This window comes from Tachysurus vachellii, chromosome 1, assembly GCF_030014155.1.
Source record: "Tachysurus vachellii isolate PV-2020 chromosome 1, HZAU_Pvac_v1, whole genome shotgun sequence".
NCBI lineage: Eukaryota > Metazoa > Chordata > Actinopteri > Siluriformes > Bagridae > Tachysurus > Tachysurus vachellii.
The window spans coordinates 7,355,662-7,374,099 of record NC_083460.1 but is presented as its reverse complement, the minus strand read 5'-3'; the positions used below and the strand labels follow the sequence as shown (position 1 = coordinate 7,374,099).

The 18,438-nt window shown below is 37.9% G+C and overlaps 1 protein-coding gene across 4 annotated transcripts; it reads left to right on the top strand.

The window, feature by feature from the left end:
- Positions 1 to 539: 539 nt before the first annotated feature.
- ranbp3b (RAN binding protein 3b) lies at positions 540 to 18,243 on the top strand. Of its 4 annotated transcripts, none has more exons than XM_060870674.1 (17): positions 540 to 592; positions 6,280 to 6,338; positions 8,106 to 8,142; positions 9,007 to 9,093; positions 9,392 to 9,463; positions 10,633 to 10,698; positions 11,577 to 11,690; positions 12,087 to 12,187; positions 12,382 to 12,504; positions 12,588 to 12,682; positions 12,790 to 12,865; positions 13,002 to 13,095; positions 13,517 to 13,668; positions 13,968 to 14,088; positions 14,216 to 14,358; positions 15,478 to 15,691; positions 16,879 to 18,243. In XM_060870674.1, exons 1-17 carry the CDS (start codon positions 571 to 573, stop codon positions 16,923 to 16,925), a joined length of 1,623 nt encoding a protein of 540 aa, XP_060726657.1. In that variant the 5' UTR covers positions 540 to 570; the 3' UTR covers positions 16,926 to 18,243. The 4 variants fall into 4 exon arrangements, with proteins under 4 accessions (XP_060726657.1, XP_060726667.1, XP_060726675.1 ...); XM_060870684.1 differs by having other exon boundaries at positions 547 to 592; positions 11,589 to 11,690; XM_060870692.1 differs by having other exon boundaries at positions 547 to 592; positions 13,544 to 13,668.
- Positions 18,244 to 18,438: the final 195 nt, after the last annotated feature.

Sequence of the window (18,438 nt, the reverse complement as noted above, 5' to 3'; positions counted from 1 at the left end):
AAATTAAAAAAAAAAAAAAATATATATATATATATATATATATACATAGTATTGAAACCAAAATCATAAAGGCTTGTATCCTTGTATCTATGAATATACATGTTATACCAGGGGTTTAACCAAATACACAAGTCAAACACACATATGTACACTTGCAGAATAGCACCACCTGGTGGATGTAAAGATGACATGCACATTTCTTAGAAATATATGATGCCCTGCACTTCAATTTATAGAAGAAAATTGGGAATGACAAAAAAAAAACACCACTAACATAAAAGCACCATTCAAAACACAAGTGTTAACGCTATAAACCTAAATAAGTCTTTGTCCCATTGAAGGAGAAGCAAGAAAAAACAAACAAATGGTAAATTAGATAGAATTAGACTCGTATATAAAATAACAGCCAAAATTCGAGCATACTGTAGGAAAAAAATCTCTCTATGTTAAAACGTACATAATAATAAGTAAAAAAAAAATAATCTCGATTTCTAGCCCAGCTTTTGTTTCTCTGCTAGAAATAACGCCCGTATTGTCGCGGTGCATTGTGGGTGTTCGTGGAGAAGTAAAATGGCGGACTTGGCAAACGAAGGTAGGCAAATGGGGCGAAGCAATGAAGCCACAAAACAAAACCATAAATGACTTTACGAAGTGCAGAAGCATGTGGAAGTGTGTTATAAGAGTGCTGCGTTCATTCTGGACGTCATTTGTAAAGGTTCGGTGTGATTTTGTTTAGTTAGCGAGCTGGTCATTTGGTGGGAATGTTTTAGCTAGCATGGCTAGCGCTAACCTGGTTAGCATTAGCATTAGCCTGGCTAACTGTGCTAGCTACGTGCTAACCAGCCTCCTCGGGAGCTCGCTAATGTTCCGGGCCTTTCTGTTTTCTTTGATTTTTAGGCGGGTTCATTAGTTTTTACACTCAGGGACTCGAGATCGTAGCTTTCGGAGTAAAGACACACTTTCATGCTGGAACAAATCACATCTAAATATTCTGTGTTGTGTATGTATATAAAGAGAAAATAATAATAATAATAAAGGAGATATTTCGTGTTTAGAGAGGAATCACAGTGATGTCAGGTTACAAACGTTTTGTTTTAACACGTCGCCGACAAAATCGTGCGTGTTATTAACGTTAGTAGTCGTATTAGCATTAATTAGCGCTGTGTGTTAATCGTTCACATTCATTATTAATTCGGATTATTCTGAAATCTGAACCGGTCCGGACTCGATCACACAGGCAATGCTTAGCTTAGCTGCTAGCTAACGTTAGCTGGATTAATTATATTTGCACTTGATCAAACCAACACACCTGTTTGTCTAGTCTAAGAACATGATGTAGTTTAGTGTCTCAGTGTGATGATATAAACTGTTAAATGTTTTTTTTTCCAGGCTTTGCTGATTATTACATTAACAGGACAGTTCAACATGTGCACGCTTTTTTTTTTTTATTATTTTTGTTTTATCATCAACGTAGGGGTATGATTTAAAGGGGTATAAAGATAAACCGGGTAGTTTTGCATATGAAGGTTATTTTGGAGCACACAGCAGTTTGAGATCTTGCTGGTAACCCGTTTTCTGACATTTACAGCATAACTTGGCCACGTTTAGAATGTCAAATGGGATTTCCTGTGCTTTTAAAGGGTGTTTCAGAGAGTGAGTGATTCTGGAGAATAGATATGAATCACACGCGGTTCTCAATAACACTGAGAAATGAAAATATCCCTAGTCTAGATGCCATATGTCGTTCACACGAGTTGGGGTGGTTAGGAAAATGTGTGTTGTGAATGTGAAAATGAGTCACAAGAGTACAGTTATTATTATTTTTTGTGACTGTCATGCATCACTTTAAGCCCTTGAGATACAGGTACTGCATCCGATCTGTGGAGATGAGCATCGCATGTGCAGGCCAGTCGTCTGTAATGTAGGATGAATCCAGTTACTCTGGTAATGAACATTAATGCTGCTAAATCAACACGGTGTGTAATGAAAACTCTTCAGCACGTGAACATCAGGTCCAACTCAGGATTCATTACTGTGCAATGAAATCCTTTTTTTTTTTTTTTTTTTTTTGCATTAGTCAATCTTAAAAATTCTCGCTGCGATAATAATCGGCCGTCTCTATTTGTGGTTTGTGGTGATGGTGGGGGTTATAGGGGTGGGTTATGTGGCTTGATGGGAAATCAGTGTAAGACAGTGCTTAAAGAGAACACAAAAACTAGGCGCCTCCATAAACTATTTACAAACCTGTGTGAATTTTAGAGAAGTGTGTATCCTTGTGATCACAGAGATAACCTGATCCACACAATCATTTAGTAGATTGAACAAAATTGCTTTATTTTGCTCAGATCTGAGTCTAGACCAAAAGGCCTAATCAGAGCTGTGAGTTAACAGCTCAAAAAAAAAAGAAAATGTTGCCATGACTGAAAAATAGGTCAGTATGACTATAAAAATTTGTTATTGTCTTTTTTAAAACTCATCAGTATTGTGATATCTCTTTAACTTTTTAGTGTTTTTAAATAAATCAGGCTCATTGTAACTCTGTGAATGTCGCTGAAGTCACGTAATATTTTTTAAAACAATTTTTACTACTTTTTGTCATTAAACTCATTTGCATCAAAACAGTTGTTTAGTATATCATAATGCTTAATACATGTTGTACAAATGTTACAAATATTATATCACATCACCCAGACGTAGCTGAAAATATTTTGTGCAATCACACCCAGTGTTTATTTTATACCTTTTGTTGCTGTCTGCAATGTTTGGTTAACAGTTTGATGCAGATCCTCTGCTTTTGACTAAGTGCCACATGTACGATCTGTCTGTCTGTGTCTCTCGCAGCCACCATACTTTTTCCCTACACATGCAGTGGTCAGTCCATTTGAATTTAACCCTGGTGTGTTTTCCATCTTTCTGCATTTTATATGTGCAGGTGTTAGCTCAGTATTCACACTTGTGTCAGAACAACCATTCTGAGGCCCTCTGAGTGAGGTGCACTTGGTTTATTTCAAGCCGCATTACAGCTTGGTTTAGTTGCAGGCACAGTGACTTGGATCAACTACAAAAAGTGAACCAAAGATATTGTATGTTTTAGGATGTGTAAAGCTTTTTTTTTTTTGTTTATTCGTGCTGCTAAACTGATCCACAAGGCCCAAGGCACGAACTAAGCCCTGCAGAAATGTAACGTGTTCTGGATATTTAGACCAACGAACAGATTTTAAAAATGAATGCTGGCTGCAGTATGTAGAACTGACTGTTTATATAATTATTTACACCCTGTTTGCTATGCTTTGATGATTTAGGTGTAGCTTTGTTTATCGCTGTACGGTTGACTAATGAAGAGTTTTGCAAGGTAGTTTCATCCCTATTTACCGCAACCATTTATTTTTTGCATTTTACTTTGTATGTGAAGTGTGAAAGCAAACAAAAATGATCACTTTCACTCTGAATCAGACAATCAGAGTAGTAGTTGTGAAAGTGTTTTTGTACATAATGCTATGATATAACAATGAAGTAGGAATACAGGTTGTTTGATTGATTGATCTGTCAAAGTGCATCGTTGTGAAAACCTGTTTATCTGCTTTCATATTACATTGTGTGAGTGCCAGATGGTTCGGAGGTTTCTAGGTTTGAAAAACAACCTAGAAAGAAGTGACTGAATTGAGAAATGTTTAGAAAGATTTGCATTTGTTTTCAAGCATAACGTTATGTAAAAGCGCTGCATATACTGACATGGCAGACTTCCCTTTTGATCGTGTCAGGAAGGTTCACATTTTTGCAAAGTCATGAGTTTGTGGTTTTCAAGCATGACATTGAGAGACCACTAAAAGCATCATAGCTGCTGTACCCAAGCTAGTGCACTATACAGTGGCTATAAATTGTCTACACACACCCACACCTGCTAAAAGTGAAGGTTTATGTGATTAAAAATGAGAAAAAAATTAAACCAGGATACGTCATGTCAGTTCCTTTGCACATTTTGATTGTCTTAGATACTAAGACTTAGAACAACCAGCGTAAGTCAAGTGGGACTTCTTACAAAGCATGCATGGGGTCTCTCTTTTAAAAGGTATCAATCAGGAGAGCAACGTGAAGGTCGCCATTAACCACTAATGAAAATGAATACTTGGTGACATGACCAAGAATAGGACGTTCCACCAAAATAGCTGAACAGACAAGATGAGAACTAACCAGGAAGGTGCTATCTACAACAGATATCTACAGATAAAAGAAAGGAGCTGTGAACTTTGTGTGTCTGTGTGTGTGCGCAAGGCATTTTATAACACTATCTCCATAGTTGTCTTGAAGCATGGTAGTGGCAGCATTTTGCTGTGGGGCTGTTTCTCTTCAGCTGGGACTGGGACTGGGACTTTACTCAAGATAGGGGGAATCCTGAACAGCTCTAAGTACCAATTCTGCCCCAAACCCGACAGGTCTCTGTTAGACAGCTGAACAGTTTCACTGACCAAATGGAAAATGTCCTGGTCATGTGTCGTCCTACTTTTGTGACAAAGCAACAGACGGTCGTTAATTTTCTGTGTTTGAGACGGGGCAACAAGTGACATTTGAAATGAGATTTTTATTTTATTCATTATATATGACCTGATTTTCCTTCGAGCATTGTGTGTGTGGTCAGACCTTTTTTCAGTCTCCCCCATTTATGACATTAGCCCTATTAATTGTCTGACAGATAAAAATTAATATTTAAAAATGTTTCATCTTATCCTGTCCTACAGAGTCTTTGAAGGAAGTAGCGGAGATTGTTGGTGATTGTGGTCAGTTTATGTAGCTTGTAAAGTTGGCTTGCTTTCCTAATATGCTATTGAGAATATAGAATATTTCTCTTACTGATTAGTAGACTAGTCAGTTTGTGTTTTACTAGTTAGATTTAGGATCTATATATACCTACTGACAGCGTTGGCACGTTCGCAAGCAACAGAGGTGGTCACGAGACTCGTCACTTGCTCGTCTAAGCATAAGGTCGTCAATACCTACTTATTAATTCTGTTTATAGTTGTAAAGTGAAGCACACACATTCATTGCTGGGATTTTTTTCAATCTGTCCACACTGAACCACACTGACTGAGCCTGGTCAGTTAGTATCAAGTTTCATTTACAGCACTTACGGCAGCAGATGTATTACTACTGTTGTCAAAAATATCAGATCAGGGTCAGGCTGATCATGTGTCTTTGTTTATTTACAAACTGCAATGTGTATTCTAATTCCGGCTAACCCTGCCAGAGTTTTATTGGGCCTATTGATCATTACATTTGCTTTATCAAAAGTTTACTTTAGAGGTCACCGGAAGTGTTTGCTTCATAATTTGGTCTTGACTTTAGGCCCAATTTTCCTGCCGCAAGCTAATTTTATCGTCTCACCAACAGCCATCTGCACCAGTGTTCACCAAAGGTTCTGTCAAACATGTTTGATTTATTCTATTCTATTCTATCATGTTGGAGGATGAGGGTGAAATGTAAGCATGGTAATGTTTCTGTAAATACGATTAGTACTCCAGTGGTTGTTAAGGAACTGCAAACAGCACAAATCCAAACAAATGTTACTATTCCTACATGGCAGTTTTTTGTACTGTTCCTTCCTTTTTTGCAGAGCAGACAATCCTCACTGCTTGCATTTTTATGCTTTCATCTATAATCTTTCCCCCTCCAGTGTTTTCTCTTAATTCTCCTTTTTTATCACAAGAAGATGGCTCTGATTTTCTCATGAGAAAGTGGATTTAGGGTTGAGGCATGGATCTCTCCATGTGTCCGAGCATGTGTGAGACACTGTACACTGGGCTCGTATGTCAACTGATAGCACATGATTAAAGTCATGTAGTGTTAAAGGTCAGCAATTCAGTGGTTTTGAAAGTCATGTTGTGTGGACATTGCTTAAGCTGTGAGCATTAATCCATCTACCAGTAGAACAGGGGCTGGCTCTGTTTAATCCGTTTCCATCTTACCAGAAACACTGAGACAGTAGAAGCAATTTGTTTGGTCAAAGCTATTGACAGCTTTCGAGAATGGACAACAGCATGTAGAAATAAACTGGAGTCTGAATATTGTGCTTTTATTACCAATGTTTTTTGATAAAATCACTATAACCACCAAAAAATTGACATTATCGCCAGTCTTATGACCGTGAACAGGAAGTATAAGTATTTTATAAGTTATTGTTCACATTGTTGTTTAGTTCATGTTAACTGGTGTTATTGTTCGGATGATTCCTTCCCCTCATCACCTCCACCCCCCTATTATTTATTTGTTTATTTATTTTTTAAGGAGAGAAGCCTGCCATAGCTCCTCCGGTGTTCGTGTTTCAAAAGGACAAGGCACAGAAGGTAGGTCTGATTTAATTTACTGAACGTTTTCCTAGATTTTTTTTGTCTGTGAATTCTCTATCTGTAGGTAGAGGATGGGTTTACGTTTTAATCAAGGCTGCTCTCAGTGGTTGCTCTTGCCACAGATCTTTTGTGGTCTTAACATGGGCACCTTAAGTAAAGCTTCTATTCCATAATGACTTGCATAACAAATAAGGTCGGCGAAGTCAGAATCAGGTTTATTGACCAAGTGTGTTGACATACACAAGGAATTTGGTTCCAGCTGTTTGTGACTCTCAAAAGTACAGACATAAATAGCACTATACTATACATTTAGCTTGGACTAGACAAGACGACAAAACGGACTATACAAGACAATACAGACGATGAGATACAATATAGACAGTATGAGTATTTATATAATATTTATTATATATTTATATAAATACAGAATATACGTCAGATCAGTAATGTACATAAAGTGTGAAGTGCATGGCAGTAAATAACAGTATTGTGCAATATTATGCTTTTGTACAATATGCAGCAGCAGTAGTGTGTGTAACGTATACGGATGATGTGATGACTGACAGTTCTGATAATGCAGTACTTATGGATATGAAGCAGGGAATATAATTATGGTGAGTTGTTAATGGAACTAAAGATTATCAGAGAAATGATTCTTATAAAGAATTTGATTGTGTTTTTTTTGTCAAATGAACATAGTTAGTTCAGCATTTCCAATCCCTTGATGTGGCTCAGTAAATCTCATTAGTTCAGGCATGTCGAAACCCAGTACATTGTTAACTTGGTTTGGTTAAAGGGGTTATGAAAGACTATAATGCCTGTGCTTTAATGGTTATGGCTTGCTTGACTGCTGTCCCCGTGAAAGCAATACTAATTATTTTTGATTATTTTAAACGACGAAAGCTGTGATTTTAATTACTGCCTACGTTAGTAATAATACCAGCATCGTTATCAAGTGGTGAGGACAAATTCAATCCAAGAACATTGAGCACATGAACTGCTTATAAAGCAGTTCTATAAATCTGAACTGTCCATGTGACAACAATAACAACCAATTCTTCCCACTTCTCCTGTCTGTCCTCAGACATTATCCTTATTACTGCTTCCTTAAGGACATGTTTGAAGTTCCTGACTTGAGCTAGCTAACTGTTGAGTAGTTAAGTAGAAGTTTTTCTTTTTTGTCAGGACAGTTAAAATTGCTTTGCTATATCCTTTCAATGCAACCCGGTGTTTAATATAGTACATTTTATCTTTGCTATCTAGCTTTTCACCTGTCAAGCTTTTTATACTTTGTCAGAACTGTTACTAAAAGCCAACCAAACTTTGTAACATTATCAGACAATGGAACCGTATCTGTGGTGACATGATGGCCCGTCCTGGCAGGGGGACCGTCACCACACTGTACGGGTCCAAATTCAGTTAACTGTAAGGGACTCGGCACAAAGACAGCTCTTAGTCAATTGTTTGTTTCCTGAAGGCAGGGAATATTTAGCCTTGTACTTTGATTTATTGAGCTTTATGTAGATTTCTTTAGATGCTTGAAGTTTGGTCAAAGATTTTGAATGGGTTTATTACATATATTTTGATATGTTCACAAATTTATTATGGTTATTATTTTTTTTTATTATTATTATTACGATGATGTTCGGTACATATATTTGATAGCATACTATCTGGAAATGTAATTTCAGTATTGTTTAGGCTTGCACTTAGGTATTTTCTAGCTGTGAATGTCTCTCTCATGGCTTATTTTCTCCATTGCAGCGATCTGCTGATGGGTCCAGTGCAGAGGACGGGGAAGGTACGGCTGCTTCATCTTCCATCTTAATCCACATTTAGAGTTGTTTAGTGCATTGTGTTACAAGGTCATGGTTGTGATCTTGGATTTTGGGAAACTATAAATTAGATTAAGGATGCACCAAGTTTTGTTTTCAAGTACTGGAGAAATTAATCTTTAGTCAGTGCCATGCAAAGTTCAAACTGAGGCATATGGTAAAATGTCTTGAAATCAGAGACACTTTCTGCTTTGATACTATGTGTAGTGTACGTTTTTTGAAATTCCCTTCTTGGACTTATTTGGGTTGACCAATAATACCAATTAAAAGTGCTGCGATAAATGGACATTAAAGCCAAACTTTGGATTGTTGGGATTGGAACTTTGGTAAATTATTAATTGTTGTTAGGGGTGGCTCAGCGGTGCAGCCTCATACCTCCAGGGTCCCTGGTTTAATCCTGAGCTCAGGTTCTTCCTGTGTTGAGTTTCACATGTGTGTGGGTTTCTTCTTGGTTTCCTGCTTTCCTCCTAAAACATGCTGCTAGATGCTGAATTGCTCCTGGGTGTGAATGAGTGTGTGAAAGTGTGTGGGAGACCTGGTGTCCCACCTGGAAGTGTTCTCTAGATCCACCAGGTCTAAAATGCTTTGTGGAAGATTAATGAATTAGTAAGTTGCATCCTCAGATGCCGATAGTGTATTTGCCAGTAAAATGCCAGTATCAATACAAATATTTATTTTTTTTTTTTGTTAACCATTGATTGAAGTGCTCGGGCATAGATAGTACAAAAAAAAAAACATATTTAAGCCGTGGGTTCATCTGAATGTAGTGCCAGAACTTGAATGTAATGCTATAAGTATTTGGGATTATAGTGGATTTGTTTTGTCTTTAGATTCAGACAGGGAGGAGGGAGAATACTGTCCTCCAGTGAAGAGAGAGAGAACCTCATCCTTAACACAGTTCCCACCTGCACATTCAGGTAACTCAGATGAGCTCATAATAATGATGTTTTTCTCCTGTGTCCCTATCTGACTTCCCTTTTATGTTTTTATGTAAATGTCATGCTAATGTGAATATGATTCTGCCACCGAGAAGAACCTCAATGCTTTCAATTCTGTTTCTTTCAAAAACTCTGCAAGCTACTTGGCACTTGGCTGTGTGTTATTCTTCAGCTTGGTGCCAACTGTTAATCAGACATCTGTGTCAAATATTGGCTCATCGTGCTGTCCTAGTCACGCGGCTTCTTCCTGTGTATGTTTGTGTGTGTCTCACTGCAGTTTCCAAGAATAATGTGTTTATGCCGTCAAGTTTCTGTCAGTCTCCAACAGGCAACTCGGACTCCGAGCCAGGTAAGAGAGCATGTGAACCGTGTTACTATTACTTGATTAATGCAAGTCAGTAGTTACAGATTGTGCTAGTTACAGATTGTTTAGTTACAGATTTTGTGCTATTTTAATCTTAATCATCATGAACTGATAGGGAGTTTTCATTGACTTTGTAATTATAATGAAGTTGTTAGTTGCACAGTGCAATTATGAAATGACTTTTCTTTATAACACAGACGTTTGACATGGAGAGGAATCAGTGCTCCTGCTTAAATGTAATCATTGTTGTAGATACAGCTCTTCTGACCTGCTTGTCCTGATGTATAAAATCTGTTTGGATATAGTGTATTTAACTGAGCTCTATCCCAAACTTGTCAGTGTGTTCAATGCGTCTTTGCGTATGCTAAATGGTATAATTGTCTTGTCTTAATCACATTTCAGGCTAATGTAAATAATGCTAACACAGTGCCAGGGTTAAGGTCTGTGCAGCTATTCATTTTTATCCAAATGCAGTTCAGGCTGTCTTTGTAATTGATGTAGCATTTTGTTTGTAAAAAAAAGACGATTTGAGGTTTGTGACGATTTAAAAAAAACAAAAAAATTGGTTTAAAAAGTGTAACACATTTTGACCTGACTGCTTGTTGATTGCTAGTATACAATACAACGAGATTCTTTACATTTATTTTTCATTTTATTTAGGTATGCTGCCTTCAAGAATGTTGTATTTCATGTTGTCTACTGATTGTATCTAAGGATGTCGTCTTCATTATCCATATTCCTAAAGATAAAGAAAAATAGTCGTTTTGCTATTTTAAATTCATGTCAAAGGCTTGTCAGGGAATGAGCCATGTTTTATGACCTTAGCTTTAGTTTTGACACGGTATTTCTGTGCTTGTACACCGCTCAGAAAGTGATTGTTTGTGTTGTGGGGACATAGAAAGGAAAATAAGCGTTGCTTTTTATTACTTCTCTGAGCAGTCAGTCAGGCAGAAACCAAATCTGTCTAGATACCATTTCTGAGAGAGCAAGAATGCTCAAGTTGGTTTCTGGGTCTAGAGGCTCTTTTTTTTGTAAGGGAATTGACTTGGAAGAAATAAACCCATGCTCTTATAAGACAAACGGGGAAAAGAAAACTGATTTTTTATTTTATTTTTTTATTTTTTATTTTGTTTTTCCTGCTCTGACCCTTTTAGAGGAAAAGCCAGTTGGATTTCGCTTGAAACCTCCAACTCTGATTCACGGACAAGCACCAAGTGCAGGTAAGACTTACTCGTTCCATGCAGTGAGAACAAGCTGAAATAATCCTTAATGTTAAGTCCACCAACAGGAAGGGGTGTCCTGTGCAAGGAGAAAAGGTTTCCTGTCAACTGTATGAGTATTTCAGTGATTATGGACGTCTATATACAGTAACGAAGTACCGGATTGATGTTTTCACAACTCTCCACTACTTGGCTACACAAAAATTATACACCCGAAGATACATAGGAAAGATCATCCACAAGTTCATCTGAGTTCATACTGCTATTAATAATTAATTTCACTGTCTTTTATGAGAGGATTTCATAACAGATTAGTCACAGGTCTGCATGCTAAACTAATAAATGAAATCCTTCCCTTTATATAAATGGATACAATTTGCCAACCATAGTTTTATGTAACAGACTAGCATTCACCTCAGTGACACTTTTATTTTCATTTGGGTTTTTTTGTTTGATTTTTGACCGAGTTTCTTCTTAATGTTGGAAGTAGAAAAACGTCTGTTTAAATAGCTTTACCTCACACTGAAAATACCAGGGGAAAACATTTGGCACACCTCCATTTGTACTGTTTAATTAGATCCAGTTGCAACAATGGTATATTTTTGTTTTATCTGTCCTTACTATCAAGGTTCTAATAGCTTTGTGGTTAAACCCAAGAAACGTCTTTCGCATGGTGCCTATAATTCTGAAGCTGATTGGATTGGTAGAAAAAAATAAATAAAATTGACTGTGTTACTTTATTAATGAGTTTATCTCCCAGTATTTTTGACAAGTTTTCATGTGTAGATCTAGGAAGCTGGGCTGTAATTTCTCTTGTAGATCTTCAGCATTGGCTGGCTATTGTAGGATGTTTGGTTTCCGTTCCAATCCATTAGTAGGCTGTTTTTCAGGTGTACCTAGTCAGAAACCTAAGGAGCAGCAGCGCAGCGTCCTCAGACCTGCGGTTTTACAGGCTCCACCCACCAAGTCCCTCCCAGAGCCCAGCAAGAGCAGTGAGTACTTTTACAACGTGTGCTTTCCTTACATACAACAGATTCAGCTTTACACTACAAACCTCCATTCTTTCTCACACCTCTATGTTCATGCACTCACAGTATTGTAAGCATTGTACAAATGTTGTAGTTCAAGGAACTGCATAGGGGATGTAGTGACAATATAAAGCATCTGTTCATGTTAAATACACTCCGTTGTAAAGCTAACCTGCTAGAAGGGTGTTATTACGGAGTGTTTTATGAAAACATGTTTTAGTTATATACTGACGATAAAGTCTGTTCTTGCGAAGCCATGATTCAGTGGAGAAGCAATATTTTGTAAATTATTACCCAGCTAAAGTTGTATTATGTAGTATTATGTATATACAATATTAACTGATTATGTTTCCATAATAGACTCGAGCTGTGGAACAAACGGAGTGGGCAAGTTTTCAGAGGCAGCTACAGAAGGCCGGTCGATTTTCCTGAACAATACAGAGAGCTCAGACAAATCACCGGTGAGAGTCTTTTTTTAACATTGTATTCTCAGCACACTGGATCATAAACACAGACATGCTTTGCTTCGTCTGTACAAGGTCTAAGAAAACAGACTTAGTAAGTCAGTAAACATTTTCCAACTCAAACAGCCTCTAATGATTCCATCATTTTAGCAGCGTGTATGTTTATTATACGTTGCGTCATTGTGTTGCAGAATAAAAAAGACCAGGAAGGAGGAGAGGAATACTTAGGAAAGACAGAGGAGAGCACACAAAAGAAGGATGTTGTGGTTGACCCAGGTTTCGTGTTTGGTCAGAATATCAAAGATAGGGCAAAGGTCAGTGAGTTCTCGTGGACATTGGTCAAATCACAGCCTCAAATTGTTCCATATGAAACGTTTAAATGTCATTTTGTCCGCAGGTGGATGAAAACAGCACAGGCGAATCTAAAGACGGCACACAGGACTCTGAGTCTGCGAGTACTAATTACTTCCTGCAGTACATGGGCACTTCAAGGTGACTACAATTCATCTGTTTGTCTTTAAGGGGTTTTTTTGGCACTTTTACATTCTGATTTAAAAAAGCAGTTTCTCAGTAATTGTCTAATTTCTTTGGCTTTCCAGCTCTCTGAATGCCACGAACAACACAGACAAAGGAGCCAAGTTTGTGTTTGGCCAGAATATGTCCGAGAGAGTGCTGGTAAGATGGATGCATTACTGCAAAAACGTTGGCACTGCTTAGTGGTTCTGGCTTCTAAATGTTAGAAAAGCAAAGTATCCACGCAGTGTAACTTGATGAGAGTGAATCTGAGGATTGTGTGCGTTTTGTTTTACAGAGTCCCCCAAAAGGCGGTGAATCAACAGCAGAGGGCTGCAAAGAAATGGCGTCAGCATCAGAACCCTCATCACAGGAGGCCACCCCAGAAAAGAGTGAGTGCTCTTAGCATTTGTATATGCTTCATAACATTTATTAATTAAAATCAGTGATGGCTACTTTTCTTTTTCATTTTCATGACATGCAAATGTCTCGATCCAGAAAGCTGCACTTGCCATTAGCTAACTGTTCTTGTTCAAATTCCATAAAACCGCAGCGATTTGAGATGTTGAGTCATCCACTGTTGTGCACTTTAAGTGCACCTTCTCAGTCCTGCCTGTTGATGCATCAGGAAAGTGGGCTTAAATAAATTGGCCCCATTTCAGACCGCATCTAATGGGGCAGTGTAATCACTTGACTTAACTGTAACTGACTACATTTATATCATCGGTGCCCTGATTAAACTGCTAGTTAATAATTAATACTCTGGGTTTAATATGAAAAGATATGCATCCCCTCACTCTACTCCTATTCAAGGTGCATCTGAATACTGTGTGTATCCAGATCACAGTGTGACAGAATCTCTAGAGGAATCGGCAGCAGCGTACACCAAAGCCACGGCCAAGAAGTGCATTTTGGAGAAAGTGGAGGTCCGCACCGGGGAGGAAGCCGAGAGCAATGTGCTGCAGGTAAAATGCCACTTTCCGTGTGACGCATGCACGTGTTCAGGGTGCACGTGACGCATGCACATGTACTTGATTCGTTTCAGTTTAGGTCATTTTTACATTTCTGTTTTTAAAAAAAATAAAAAATAAAAATAAAAATTGGAAAATAAGATGAATGGTTGTGTGAATAGCAGCTTGTGAGGGTTTTTTTATTTTTATTTTTTATATATATATATATATATATATATATATATATATATATATATATATATACACACACTCGTATACAATAAACATTCCCTGGTCTTGTCTTTGATCCACAGATGCAGTGCAAGCTGTTCGTGTTTGATAAGCCAGCTCAGTCATGGATTGAGCGAGGTCGAGGGCTGCTGAGACTCAATGACATGGCATCTACTGACGATGGCACACTACAATCCAGGCTAGGTCAGTGTTGTGTTGCATGTATTGTAAGGTTTATTTAAAACAGATGCATGTTTTTATTATATTCATTTCTTTTAGTTACAGAAATGTAGCTTTTCACACTGTCCCCCCCCCAATTATTATTAAACAGTGATGCGCACCCAGGGAAGTCTGCGGCTGATTCTGAACACTAAGCTGTGGGCTCAGATGCAGGTGGACAAGGCCAGTGAGAAGAGCGTGCGCATTACTGCCATGGACACAGAGGACCAGGGAGTGAAGGTCTTCCTCATATCGGTAGGCTGCTCTTAAAAGCATTTTTGCTTGGTTAAAGTGAAAGTGACATACGGCTAAGTACGGTGACCCATACTCAGAATTCGTTCTCTGCATTTAATCCATCCAAAGTGCACACACACAGCAGTGAACACACACTCCGTGAACACACACCCGGAGCAGTGGGCAGCCATTTATGCTGTGGCGCCCGGGGAGCAGTTGGGGGTGTTCACAAGGGCACCTCAGTAGTGGCCGGGCCGAGACTCGAACCCACAACCTTAGTATTAAGAGTCAGACTCTCTAACCATTAGGCCACGACTTCCAGGCATGTTAGGATGTACACACATATAGAGACTGAAATTGTATGAACTCTACTGACTCTTCAGAATGGTTAATAGATGTTCATTGCTGTTTAATCCACATATTTTTTTTTTTGTTTTGAGTTTTGGAGTTCCATTTTGTATACAACTGAGATTCTGTACGATCTGATAGTCAGTAGGTAGACACTGTCTGTCTGTTTATACACAGAGGAATGCAGCAAATCCTTCTTTGTCTGTTTTCTTGAATTCCCTATTAGAGAAATTGCAGCTTGTTTTCAGACATGATTAAACATTCCCCAAAACAGAGAACAGAAACTGAAAATAGACTCGCTGTAGTTGCAGTATTAGCTGAACCCTACACTTCAGGGTCAGTGAGGATCCAAACATTTAAATTTGCCCTGCTGAAGGAATATTTTGAAGGAAATCTCATGTATTCAGTTTTACAGCTGACCTGTAGACAAGTAGGTCAGTCAGCCAAGGGCCAGGTTTTGTGTTCAGACTTTGCTTCTTTATTTGTTTGCCATGTAAAAGAAATAGTTTTTGACGTTTACTATTTGAAGCTTATGACCAAAAACTTGCTTCATGCAAACAGCCTGCCTGTATCTTCAAACCTCAGTAATCTTGTATGCAAAACAGATGTTTATGATAATTCTTTAGAATTCTGTGCAAATGTGCATTCATTTGATTTGGGATCATGTTTCCCTGAGGCTTGTTTTTGATACAAACTGAAAAGCAAAAGCGATCCCCATACCGGTACTGAGAATCTCTTCTGCAGTGTGTTTTGACTGGCTATGCCTTGATGAGTGTGAGTTTCCTCTTACAGGCCAGCTCGAAGGATGCAGGGCAGTTGGCAGCAGCACTCCACCACCGCATCTTGGCCCTGCGGAGCCGAGCTGAGCAAGAGACAGAGAGCACACCCGAGCCGCCTCACACTGAGATCACACAGTCCAACGAAGATGACAGCGACGATGACGTCGAGCCTGCTAAAAACAACAGTGGCAGCAACATTGCCCCTACAGGAAATACCACCGCAAGCGGTACGTTCTTCCCTGTCTCTATAATATAACTACTAGTGATGTCTATAGTTATATCCGCGGGCGATGCCTGATAATCCGTGGGTCGGGCAATACAAAATTTATTGTTTTTTTTTTCTTGATTGTTATTTTTGGAAATTCCGAATTGTATTTTGAAAGGATGGGGCTGATAGCCGATATCCAGTCATTGCTCAGACTGAACAAATTTCATTTGTGTTCGTGTGTGCGTTCGCCTGTTCGGGAGGTTGAGAGAAACGGTGACGTACCAGCTAAGGTCTGACAGGGAGTAAAGATTGTGTTTTATGCTATTAATAAAATGTAGCTTAATCTGGACAAAGAACAACCTTTTGTTTCAATATATATATATAAATATATATATGTGTGTGTGTGTGTATATATATATGTATATATATATATATATATATATATATATATATATATATATATATATATATATATATATATATATATATATATATATATATATATATATATATATATATATACATAAAATCAATTAAAAGAAGCATATGTTCAGTGTATTATGTTACGTGCTGATCTCTGCAACTGCACCGAATGAGCTGTTAAAGAACATTAAGAAATTATGGTGCTGGTGGATGATTTATTTGAAGCAGCAAATTCAGGTGACGTTTGAGCTGATCAGCGCATCTCTAATAACTATATAAATGGTAGTGTTTTGGTCATTAAGAGATAATCACTGCCATATTTTGGTGGTATAAATAGGCTTGAAATGCACTGTTTTGTGTGTGTGGGGAAAAAATCTTCTTGAGAGTGGTGTGATGCAGTCTGATTGTTTTACTTTAACAACGTTCCCCATTGTATTTTCTGCCTACACATTAGGACCCTGCTTCTGGCAATCTCAGTGCATACTAGTTTGTGGTCTGTTTAAATTATATCTTGCAGTGGATGTGTGCTAAAAATCTGTAAACTAAAATATGTTGTTCTTCATATCATTGCCCCGGAGGCTGCAAGTTTAAGCAGCTCTTTTGGGGCAAATTTTCTTTCCATCATCTATTTAAGGCTGTTTTTATATTTAGTATTGTGGTGATATACTGATCTTAATATGTAACACATGACTATTGCACACACTTCCTTATTTTTAAAGCTATTTAAGGGAACGCAGTATATCAAGTGTTCTACAGTAACACCTTCCCCCCCCTCTTCCTCAGGCACTTCTGAAACCTCCGCAGAGGCACCGGCAGCTGAAGGCACATAACACCCTGGCCAGCTGCCTGACTTAAAAACTGCTCAACAGGGTTTTTTTTGTGCAGGCATCTGGGTGGACAGCCTTAACCACCGCAACTCTTTCAGCCCAGCGCTGTGGGTCCTTCAGCTCCAGCCCTGTAGCAGAGCTCCAGCGTCTCTCACTTAAAACTCGTAGTTCATTTTTTTTTTCCCCCTTCCTACATTTATTGTGAATCTGGAATTCAGTTCTTTTTGTTTTTATCACTTTGTTTTGCTTTTTTTGGTTTTGTTTTAGTTTTCCAGGACTGCAAACAAACTAAAAAAAAGAGGGGAAAAAAAAGAGAAACAGACTTTTCCATTTAAGGGTTTGGGACTTGGCTGCTCATCATATTGATGAGCGTGAGGGTATTCCTCTCTCGTTGTTAAGATACGGCACATGTCACAGCTGCAATTTCTACCACAGGATTGGTCTTTTACTTTCTTGCTTTCCCCCCAACCCACTTTTATTTTCTCCTAATCTCTCATGCTCGGCTTCAGACCACCACTGTATGACGTTGTTCAAAATTATCCAACATCCGTTCAGTAACTTTATGCCCTCAACCCAAAACCTTCCTGGACCTCAATCATTCTTTTTTTTTTTTTTTTTTTATTATAAGAGTCTAACTCATTTCCAGTGGTTTCCCCTAAACCAGTACTCCTACTAGTCTGCTATGATGGTAGTTAGATCTCTTATTGATATAATGAATAAAGGACTAAACCAACACGTGGACTGTGCTATTGTGGATCTGTGCTTCTTCAGTATTCCACTGAGAAGATAAGAAAGGTTAAAGGGAATTAACTTTGGTCCCCTCACCATTATGGATTTGCCGCAATCTGCCCTTTAGCTTTGCTTATGGACAGATGCGGTTATTTGTTTTGATTTGAACAAAAATATTGAAATTTTAAATAAACATCTCTGCAGATATCCATGTTTATTTTCCATATTCTGAATGTTTGTAATGTTACTTTTTTATTGTTTTAACTTTTTTTTAAATCCATTTCCATGCCATTGGAGACAGTACAATGGAGATGACTTTTTTTTGTGTGAAATACTGAGTGCATTTAGAAACGTGAATACAGAACTTCATGTAAATTTCTATGAATATATTATCATTTACTAGAACATGTCTCCAATCTCCTTTACAAAACAAATAGAAAAAAAAAAAATCAAAGTTAAAAAAAAAGGAAAGCTTTGAAATAAATTTTTTGTGTAATGTCAAATGTGGTCTATTGTTTACCTTTTTATCAGTCTTTGTCAAAGAAAAATCAAAGTGCTTGGTGTTATTAAAGCAGCAGACAGTGAATTAAAACCTGGAAGTCATCAGTTAACTGGTTCACACCATTAACCTGTTTAATTTTGTTATTTTTGTTGAATTGCACATGGCTTAATTTATAACAAGAAATAGCTGCACATTAACTGTGTAACACATTTACCTGATAATGTGTTCTGATTTATTATAACATGAATTCTACTGGATCTCCTGTTCAGATGACCAAACATCAGA

Coding starts and splice junctions, on each gene's coding strand:
- ranbp3b (XM_060870674.1), top strand. CDS start 571: ATGGCGGACTTGGCAAACGAAG. Junction 9,094..9,391: donor GTTCCCACCTGCACATTCAG/GTAACTCAGATG, acceptor GTCTCACTGCAG/TTTCCAAGAATAATGTGTTT. Junction 14,089..14,215: donor CACACTACAATCCAGGCTAG/GTCAGTGTTGTG, acceptor ATTATTAAACAG/TGATGCGCACCCAGGGAAGT.